Below are 10,817 nucleotides of genomic sequence, written 5' to 3'. Positions count from 1 at the left end.
AAGAGCCCAGGACTACCCAAAGCACACCCCTTTGCAAGCTGAGTGACTCCCCTTTGAAAACCATGAGTCCTACAGGGCTCTCAGCTACTTTCAGAGATTCTCCGAGTTAAACCTGTTCCTCATGTCCATGCTCTGCAACAGCTTTATTTAAATCTAGCCATCACTTAGTCCTTTCTCACTTGGTTTGAGCTGACTTCAAGTCAAACACCAATGTTTTTCCAAGCCTGGACTTTGTTCTTGTCAGTTCCTCACTTGTAAAACAGGTTAATACCGATGTAGAGATGTTTGATAATATTTCTTTTTAATTGTGAAATAATCAAATAGTCTGATAATGTAGAGTAGAAGTTCTTTTGAAATTATTCTGCACTCAGCTGGTTGCTTCCTCTTAGTGGAGAGACTTAGAATTACCTAACTCCACATCCCCTCCCTGTATTGGTGATTCTTTAGCACACGGAGCAGGATGTTGCGATCTTGAAGTAGAAACGAAGAGTTTGGTGCTTAAAGGCCCTGGAAAGTCTTCTATGACCATGAGAACAGTCACAGTAATACTGGATCCGTGCTACAACCTTTCTGTTTGCTGCCATCATTTAAAACAGTGCATCTAAGGTTTCTAGGAGGAGTTGGAGGTGTCTTTGGCTTCCTCACCCCTCCAGAAACCCACAGTCTAGGTTTCTTATCTCCAACTGGCTTTAAACACAACCCCACCTCTTCAAAGCAATCTCCAGGAGGTTAAATGATGGGAGTGCGAGGGCTGGACGATCAGCAGCTTGGCAGCCCTCGCTTACATGTTTGGTTTGCAGCAGGAGTGTTTTTTGTTCCCCTGCGCCTACGTTGGGGCTTTTCCAAGGTACCAGAATAGTACCAGTCCTCGCCACCACACACAACCTCACTTTGGGAGGAAAGCAGTGAGGTCCTCTGCCCTCCTGTCTCTCTCTCCCTATAAAGTAGTTGCTGCAAAATAGACCCCGAGTGACCACTTAGATTAATCACAAGTTTAGATCCCCTAGGACACCTGGTTCTGCTTTTCCCATTTAGAGAAGCTAATTTAAATTCCAGCCACCAAGCCAGGATCTTTTCTCCCTACTGAAGCAGAAGGACTCATTGCAAAAACCAGACTGTGTTCTGCATGGAGAATCCCGTAGATCCCATAGCCTGCTCCAAATCGGCAGCCTTCTCCTTCCCCAGATTTGCTTCATTGAGATCTGTAAGGCTGAGCCCTGTCTGGAAATACAGTGCCTGTGTTCCCTCACCAAATAAAACCGGGCATTGAGGAGCAGTTCCTTCTGTATTTCAGGTTTGAGGTTTTTTTCTGTCATGTGAACTGGAGTCATTTGGCCATTTTGTGTAAAGCACCCCAAGATGCTGTCACAAGGAATCCAACAGAAGATGGGTAAATGACTACGGTCATCACTGCTGTTATTGCTCATCTGAGTCTGCAAGGCAGGCTTGGTCAGAGGCTGCTGGTGTGTTCCAGAAGGAAACAGAGGCAGTGTTAGTAAGCACCTAGACAATTCCCTGAGACTTGGGACCTTTATTTTCTTCCTGGCTCTGCCCCCATGACCTAGGACAAGCCACTTTCCATCCTTTGGCTTCCTAATCTCCTTGGAGGTATCAGCTCCATCAGGCAGAGGTTGGTGGGCTCTTTCTATGGCTTAGCACCTACCGTGCTGGGGAAAAGATGCCCCCACGAGTTTGCTGCTTTGTGTTTCCCCAGACATCTTCTGCAAAGATCTGACTCCAGGAAGAAATCCCATTTTAGGGGATGAAAGCTTCCTGGGAGGTTTCAAGCCACACTCAGCTGTGTGACAGGGGTCCTTGCAAGGGGGTAGCATGTGCTCAGGCAGAGCTCAGCGTCTGGATGCTGCTGCCTTACGTACAGTATTACATTTCAGGACGCTGTTCAATTTGGACACTCAGTCTCACGGCTATTGCGTTAATCCAGGCATGACACTGCCCATGGGTCTGACAGAGGGAGCTCATGTTCAGCCCTGCACCTTGACACTGAGCCCCAGCAGTTCATAAAGCAGCTGGAAAAGAGCTGCCGTTGCTGCCAGTGATGCCATAGATACCATAAATCTGCCAGGCTATTCCTTTCCAGCCTTGCTTGCAATTAAAGGCACTATGCTGGCATAGATGGCATTTCGAATAAGATTCCCCTATAGAGCCTATAAAGCATTTAGTCCACAAATGCTCCAGCCCCACTGTATCCATCCTAGAACAAAAAGACCTGAAAAAAGAGGAATATTACCAGCTCAGTGCCCATTGTTCTCCTGGAAATCCTTATCAAGGCTGGTAGCACAAAACTGTGCCTGAGTCTGGTTTGACTGAAAAAGCTCCTACGGAGAGAGCAGGATGAAGGGGCTGTCAGCACTCACCCAGCAGCTCAGGAAGCACAGGGACTGTGAGCCTATTGTTCACTTGAAATTCCTTCCCCCCTTCCCCTTGCTTCTCCCCTCCGTCCCAAGCTCTCAGATCTATAAAACACCATTTAAAAAAAAAATTAAAGAACTTTTTAAAGCTTATCAGACAGGGTTTGCTCTCTAATACATCATATCTTAAACACAGAGTCCCTAATGGCTTGTTCGTTGGACTGCATTCAAGCTGAAAGGACTGCTAGGCATCTGGGATGGGCTTTCCTGCCGTGTGGAAATCTGCTCGGGGATTTCAAGCCCACTTTCCTAGGGAAATGAGTCTGGATGTGGCCGTCCATCTGCTCGTAGCCCACAGCAACATTTGAGTCTGTTCAGACTAAATGTGATCCCGAGGTATGGGGAACAGGAGCGAAGCAGCACTCAAACTGGGAGACGAGAGGGAGGGAGGGGGTCTCTGTAAAGGTGGGCTTGGGGTCCAGTGGAGCCTGGCTTATCTTCCCGACCTCCTCCACCTACACAGCCCAACGTGCAGCCCTTCTCCTCCTCCAAGTCCCACAATCTCAACCAGGGGATCCCTGAGACACACTCTTCAGTTTCTTCCCCACACCGAGTCCATCCTTTGTTGCACCAGACGGTCTGAAACTGCAGCGGTTTGAATAATTCATCTCATCTCTTGAGCTCTACAGGACAGCCTGCCTCACGGCCAGCCTTGACTTTGCCCATTTTGCCACACTCTGAGCCTTTCCTCAGCCTTCGGCACAGCCTAGCAGGCTGGCTCATTTCTCTGTTATTTCTGATTTGCATTTAATTACAGAGGAATCAATTTGAAAGGGGAGTTGCACAGCAGGGGATGGAACTTCCAAACAGCACAGAGGGTGGCGAGGTAGGAGCCGAGGGAGATTTGGGGTGAGAAAGTATAGACCAAGGTTAGGAAGGGCCCAGAGTCTGTCCGTTCCACACAGCCTGATCTCTGGGAAAGCCACTTCATCTGGAAAAGGCAGCGAGAGCCTGAGGAAAGCGCCTTTATGCATGTAAATAAATAAAATTATATTCAACCTTCTTCCCCGGCACGCTGTGAGTGCGAATGTTTGCAAAGCTGTGAGATCCTTAGTTGAAAGGTGCTGTGAAAGTGCAAAGCATTATTAATATCCTTTACCTTCCTCATAATAGAGTATGCATTCATTCTGGGGAATTTCTGGACATAAACCAGACAGCTGCAGAATGACATTTCTTGAAAGCATCTATGATTTATTTTCTGCTCTTTAATTCCATTTTGTATTGAACACACATTTGTCATAGGACTGTTGTTCCACTGGACCTTTTAAGTCTGAAACAGACCGGGGGACCTGATCCTTAGCTGGTATAAATTTGCCCCGAACTTCACTGCAGCTATTTGCTGATTTACACCAGAAAAGGACCTCAGTCCAAGCCTTTTAACTGAATTTCCATAGCACAGCAAGTTTTGGTGCAAAATCCAAGTGGTTTTAATGACAGATAAGACTCTCCTTGTAGCTAACCGTCTGGCTGGAGTTCTGTAGGATCTCTTCGAGCCACTGGGCGTCAGGTCCTGGGAACGATATTGTTTTTGCAGAAACTCGAGGCTCTGGATAGGTTCCCTGGCTCTGCCTTTTCCATTTTGTTTTAAACTCGTTCAGCTTTAGAGTCTGGGCCTGGAAGCTGGGAGGGCTGGTGTGGTTCTTTCACGTTGCATGGATTTTTGTGAAAGCAAAGCAAAAATAGCTTCGTGGATTTGGACTTTTTTTTTTTTTTTTTTTTGAGAGGGAGAGAAAGAGTTGGAAACTTGCACTAGCTGAGTGAACACATTTCAATAGCAACGCCTGTATCACATTACCCTATATATGCTCACACTTTACTCCATAATCCATCCTATTAGGGGAAACTGAGGCAAAGGGACTCATCTGAGATACGCTAAACCACCATCCTTCCAAGCTGACATTTTGCAAGCTAAAACATAGGCTACAAGGAAACCCATTCAGAGAGGTTTTGAGTGATAATTTTGACCAGGCTTAGCCAAACTTATCTGGACAACCTAGCCTTGATCCTCTAAAGCCCCAGGAGCCATAGCAATACACGCCTGGGCAGCACATCTGAGTGTAATAGTGTCACTTGTTTGTTAAAAAAAATCCTTAGGAGATGCATTTTGCACTCTTTCTATGGCAAAGCAGGCTCCTCCTCTGTGACAAAGTTTCTCCATCTGGAGGAGGAGGAGGAGGATGATCATCTATCCAGATGACGGCCTATTTGTTTACTCAAAACATGCTGATGCATCTGAATCGACCAACACATTTGTAGCCATTGATTCACTTTGGTCAATTACCTGATCCAAAAGAAAAAAATGAAAATTTTCAATAAGTTCTGCTGCTTTTTGGAAAGGAATTTTTTCCCCAATTTAAAAATAACTTTTCTAGTGGAAAATTAATTGCTGCTTTTCTTTTTAACAGCATCACCATGTAAGTGACATTTCCATTGAAATTACCTAATGGCAAAACTGTTTCTGATTGAGCTAACCAAAAAGTACATTAGCATCTCAATCAGTGGAAATTTCTGAGATTTTGCCTTTCTCTCTCAATGCAGAACTCTCGTGTTTTTTCTCAAAATATTTCCCAAAACATTGCTCTAATAGCTCGAGTTGTAATCCTTCTGAAGGATATCCCGGGGGAGAAATGAAAGTCAGAGGCTGGCTGCAGAGAGGACATGGGAAAAGCCAGGGGCTACTCCAGTGCTCATCCCTGCCCTCCTGATTTCAGTCACTGACGGAGCCGCAGCCCGAGCTCCGGGTGCGCTCAGATGAAGCCAGGATTTGCACGCTGGGTTTCCAGCAAGGAAAATACCACCCGTGCAACTAGCATCTTATTTACAACAATGCTGAGAGCTGAGCTGGGGGATAAAGTTCCCTGGCAGCACCAGGCTGGAAGCTGGTTTCCAGCCCTGCCGCTGCTTCCCTGGCCATGGGAGGGGGGACAGGGCTCCCTTCTGGGGACAGCGTGGCTGGGCGGCCACCGCCCTCGTTCGGAGATGTCCCATCGCACTCTCTGTACCAGGCTGAAACCCTAGCGGTTTGTTTTTCAGTCTGATCTATTTGCAGTGGACTTTGCGGTTTCTAGTAAAAAGGGAAAAAAACAAATAAGTAAAATAAAAATAAAAAAAGGCAGATTACATGAGTTCTATTTTCCCCTGTTCCCCTCTTTTCCCTCCTCCTCTTTCTCTCCCTCTCTTCCCTCCCTTCCCTCTCCCGTCCCCTCTCTGTTTTCCTTCTCATGCCAATAACTGGAAGGCTGTAATTTCAAAGCTGCAGCGGCTTTCCCAGTGCCGGGAGGAATGTGCAAGTGCCTGGGATGTTTCCACAGGGAGCTGCGCGGCCCCGCGGCGCTGTGCGGCCTGATGGGGATCAAGGCAGTGCTTGCTCCTGTCCAGCGGCGTGGGTAGAGGGGCGTTTTCAATTTCACTTGAGAGGATGCTTTTTCCCCTTTCCCCCCTCCTTAAAGTAGCTTCTTTATTGTGTGCGTCAAGTCCTTGGCCTCCCTGGGTTTTAAAATCACCGTTTCTTCTCTATGAAACAACAAAAGGGTCCATCTCCTCCTCCTTTTCTGCCCGTGGTCTTCTATCATCTTGGGATAAGAGAAGGAGCTATCAGCTCCTAGAATGAGAAAACTTTCCCCATCCCAGTGGCTGTTATTCCTGTTCAGTGTATGTTGTACCCGTTCCCTGTTCATTCCTCCTCTCCCGTTCTCCTACATATAAGCTCTCTCTCTGTTTTTACAGGCCCCCCTGTTGCAGGGACACAAAATGTGAATAAGACAACAGAACAGCAACGGCCCCAGCCAGGTAACTGCTGGTTTTGTCCCCGCTGCATTTCTTAATTAGAGCTGTACTAGATGAGGTGAATAAATGTGTCAAACACCACCAACCACAGGCACAGAACAGGCAGAGCCTTACAGGGAAGTCTCAGCATCATGAGTCAACTGTGAGCGAGCAGTGACAGCGATTGTTCCAAACTGCTTCTATTTCACTGCCGCATCCTTCCCCATTCAAAAGAAACATCCTCGTTTCAGCTGCGTCACGTGCAGCGCCCAGCATCAGTTGCATCTCCTTTGAAGCATCCCGACACGCCGTGTAACGGGTCGTGAAGCAGTGACGGGCACGGAGCTGTTTGTCCTGCAGCGATGGAGCGTCTGCTTGTTACCTCTTCACCTCTGCTGCAGTGAGGTGCCATGGAAGGATCTCCAAACAGAACCAACAGGGCTTCCCCTGCGTCAAAGAAAACCAAATAAAAAAAGCAAACCCTGTTGGGCAGCAAGCAGTAGTGTTTCCTGCTAGTTTCCCAAGGGGCCTTTGAAAAGCGAAATACCACCTTCTCTGCTTTGCACAGCTGCTTTCTATCCCTTTTTTTTTTTTTTTTTTTTAGGGGGTTGGTTCTTTTGGCATCGATTAAATCCACGAGCAAATGCTATAGATCCAAATCACCAAAACCAGCAAGAAGCAAAGGAGAAGTGTAGAGATTAGGGCTGAGGAGGCCCCACAAAAAGGGAAGGAATTCATTCCTAATAAGTGAGTTGTAGGGTTTTCAAGAAACACTCAGCCTCATTGGAGCCAGTGACAAAACTCCTGTTACTCCCATTTGTCTTACGCTCTGCTTGCTTCAGAAGGAGAGAGTTGGGTGAATGTTTAATTGACCTCGGAGGGAAGCAAGCTAGACTGCTAATAAGTGAATTTGAAAATCTCATCTGCTGTCCATCTCTTTTTATTAGGAGAAATATATATGCTCCTGATTTCTTACTGCTTTACCATCCCACACTTCTTTTTTCACGTTTCGTGTTTTCTAGTTGACATGTAAGCATAGGGTATATCCAAAGAGATTACGATCTTTTAAAGCAAGCAAGCCTGAAACCCATGCCAGAACCACTGTGCCATTTTGGATTCCGTAAATAATTGGTGGTTGTTTGCTAAAAAAGAAACAAGGAACATGTCAATTCTGTTCCAGGCCCTAGGAGAAGAGGTGGTATGAGTAAAGAAAGAAACTGAAAGTTCGAACTGGTTTCTAGAATAAACAATAATGAACTGCTGTTTCTTTTTGATGAAACATTTTAAAGTAGCTTTTGTCTGGTGGTTTTTTTTTTCAGATCCCTATCAAATCCTGGGGCCCACTAGTAGCCGTCTTGCCAATCCAGGTGAGTTCATCTTTACATTTCAGACCACCATTACCAAAGGGGTTAGCTTTCCTTCTGGTCTGCTGCTCCGGTCTGTACTGGATGAGTTGTCCCCTACCATTGGTGTAGGCTGTCAGAGAAACGGTGCAGAAAACGATCTGCAGAAAATGATCCCTGACTTTGGGGGAACAAGACTTGCAGTAAATCTGGAACTAAACAAACACGTATACATTGAATGCATGTAAGGAAACATCCTCATTAGGCTCTTTACTATTAGTGTAACCACACCGAATAAAACCAGGAGTGATCCAGTCTCAGGAAGCAACAATCTTATGTAATTCAGATCACCGACTGGAAAGCGAACTGAAGGTATCCAAAACAATATCCACGGTAAACAGTGAGCAATTAAGAGCTGAAATATACTGCGTCAACCATTCAGTGAAAAATTTTGCAGAACGGTATGCTCGGGAAAAAACCTGTTTATGAATAGCCCAAAAATTTTAAGGCCAAAGGCGACCATTATGAAATCTAATCTGACCTCAAACTCACGAACAGAACAAAGGGTTGACTAACTTGTTTGCTGGGAACAGTTTATCCATTCCTATGTAAGACTTTCTAAGGCTTGAAGGAGCAGTTCCCAGTAAAGATCAAGATAGTCCTTCTGTTTCCTGCCTTTGTCTTTGCCTTTAAGCAGGAAACACAATGTCATTTCCTTTCCTCTTTGGCTTGCTTCTCGCAGGGAGCGGGCAGATCCAGCTGTGGCAGTTCCTCCTCGAGTTGCTGTCGGACAGTTCCAACGCCAGCTGTATCACCTGGGAAGGGACCAATGGGGAATTCAAGATGACGGACCCTGATGAAGTGGCACGGCGCTGGGGAGAACGCAAAAGCAAGCCCAACATGAATTACGACAAGCTGAGCCGAGCCCTCCGATACTACTACGATAAGAACATTATGACCAAAGTGCATGGCAAAAGGTATGCCTACAAATTTGACTTTCATGGCATCGCCCAGGCTCTTCAGCCTCATCCCACTGAATCGTCAATGTACAAGTATCCTTCAGATATCTCCTACATGCCGTCTTACCATGCCCACCAGCAGAAGGTGAACTTTGTCCCCCCGCACCCTTCTTCTATGCCTGTCACATCATCCAGTTTCTTTGGAGCAGCCTCACCTTATTGGACCTCCCCTGCAGGAAGCATTTATCCAAACCCGAACGTCCCTCGCCATCCCAACGCCCATGTATCACCACACTTGGGCAGCTATTACTAGATGCTTTTCTCTTCAAGTGGCTTTTATCAGTCTGGTTGGACTTTTTCTTTACTTCTGGGATTTTTATGGGTTTTTTTAGGGGACCCTTAATGGATAAGTGTGGCCTTTCTGGGGAAGAATTAAAACTGGATCTTGCTTATTCCTGGATCAAACCTTTTACTTTTGTAACTTTGCCTCTTGTGTCTTGAACTGAGATATGGAAGCTTCTTTGGGCCAGTTCTCTGCATTTTCTTTGATTTTTAATGCTTATGTCCTCTGTAGGAGTTGACTGTGAAGATTGTTCACCATTACCTGGAATGATTATTAGCTTTTTGATGAGAGAAGTTTTTAAGGATTCAAAGACATAGATCCAACCATGGGTCGTAGGAAAAGATGACTACATGGTAGGCAATTTGACCATTAAGTGGAGGACGTTGGGCTGCAGGGGACCGCAACTGGAATCTTAGCTTTAAGGCCGATGAGGATTTTCACCCAACTGGAAATTAAATATATATATATATTCATATATATATATGTACATGTATATTTTAAGAAGTAAAGGGCATTGAAGGAACTTTTTCTAGAGTGTACAACATCATTAGACTGTGTATTAACTCCAGAAGCTTCAGAAACCAGAACAAAAAGTAACCTAATGTCAGGCACAGACATTCCTTGAAAGCAAAAGTGAAGTAAAATAAGTGACAGCAGGCCCTGAGCTCCGCCAGAGTCTTAGGGATCGCTAAATGCTACCGATTCGCGAACGCTGTGCGTTTGTCAGACCGTCATCCAAAGGGTCAACAAATCAGAAGGCAAATTACTGTATAAATTATGCAGAGTTATTTTTCCCTATATCTCACAGTTTTAAGAGAAAGATTAAATAAAACGAGTTGACCTCGGTCACAAATGCAGGTTTGTTTTTTTACTATCAGCTCAGTTGTTTTTGGGTTGTTTTTGGGTTTTTTAATGTAATTTGTACATCTTTTCAATCTGTACATTTGGGCTGTAGCTTTGTACTTTTTGCTAAAAGAATTAAAAAATAAGACATGAGTAATGTATCTGTTGGAGATAGCCTCAATCCTGCAATTGGATCCATAACTGATCCCCAAAGTAGCCAGAAACCTTCCAGATTTCCCTGGGTGTGTCTAGAGTAGAGTTTTGTCTTGTATTAGCTACTTGTCCGCAAAGTAACTCCACTTAGCTGACATGTTTGCATTGAAGCTGATTGAAAACATGCACCAGCATTTTAAAGCAACTATTTAAATATTTTGTGATTATTTTTCACCAAAATCTTGAACTTTGGAAAGATCTTAACCACTTCATAGCGAAAATTATCAAATCCTTCTCATAACATCTTCTCAAACTTTTGCTAGAGGATTTCATTTAGATTTTAAACATTCAAAAATTCTCAGCCATCTCTAATTTTGCACATGTTAATTTGATGATCCACAAATGGCGGTTTGGTGCCGTAAACAGAAGGGTAAACCACAAGCATTTGTGTTTTAGAACAGATGTCTACAGGGCGGGGGTGAGACTTACATGTACAACCTATTAGCTAACTTGTATTAACTGGCAACCAATTAACAGGATCACAAATATCTAGTCTAGACAGAACCTCTGGGACTCTGTGTGGGTGCAAGATTTGGTCCATGTGCATCCAATTGCAGGATGAGAGCCTGAAACCGGAACGTTATAGTCTGCTCATAACTTTAAACAGAAGCACTGATGCCATTATTTAACAAAATGGAAGAAAGAAGATCAAGCTAATCAGTTTAGGTCTTAGTGCTTTCGGGATGTTTATAAGTAACATTACTGCAATAATCGCAAAAAATTTAAGTATGAAGAAATTACCCATAGAACTGGGGCTTTTGCTACTATATATATGCAATGTACTTTTTTGGATATTAAAATATATATAATTTTGCAAGTAATCTTGGTGTTTTTTAAAAAAATGTATTAAGTGTTACGATGAAAATGTTGTATGAAGAGACTGATGTAAAAAAATGTGACAAAATAAATCGTGGTTTTCTTC

The 10,817-nt window shown here is 44.5% G+C and overlaps 1 protein-coding gene across 1 annotated transcript in view; it reads left to right on the top strand.

The window, feature by feature from the left end:
* The window catches only part of FLI1 (Fli-1 proto-oncogene, ETS transcription factor), a 32,942-nt gene extending 22,125 nt beyond the window's left edge, over positions 1–10,817 (top strand). Inside the window, exons 5-7 of the mRNA XM_010082811.1 lie at positions 6,156–6,218; positions 7,514–7,561; positions 8,280–10,817. Coding sequence (XP_010081113.1) covers positions 6,156–6,218; positions 7,514–7,561; positions 8,280–8,809 — 641 coding nt within the window. The 3' untranslated portion in view covers positions 8,810–10,817. The remainder of the gene's footprint in view (positions 1–6,155; positions 6,219–7,513; positions 7,562–8,279) is intronic.

The sequence above is a fragment of the Pterocles gutturalis genome, unplaced genomic scaffold (genome assembly GCF_000699245.1).
Source record: "Pterocles gutturalis isolate BGI_N339 unplaced genomic scaffold, ASM69924v1 scaffold4505, whole genome shotgun sequence".
Taxonomy (NCBI): Eukaryota; Metazoa; Chordata; class Aves; order Pterocliformes; family Pteroclidae; genus Pterocles; species Pterocles gutturalis.
The sequence above is the reverse complement of the archived record's forward strand: the minus strand, read 5'-3'. Positions and strand labels throughout refer to the sequence as shown.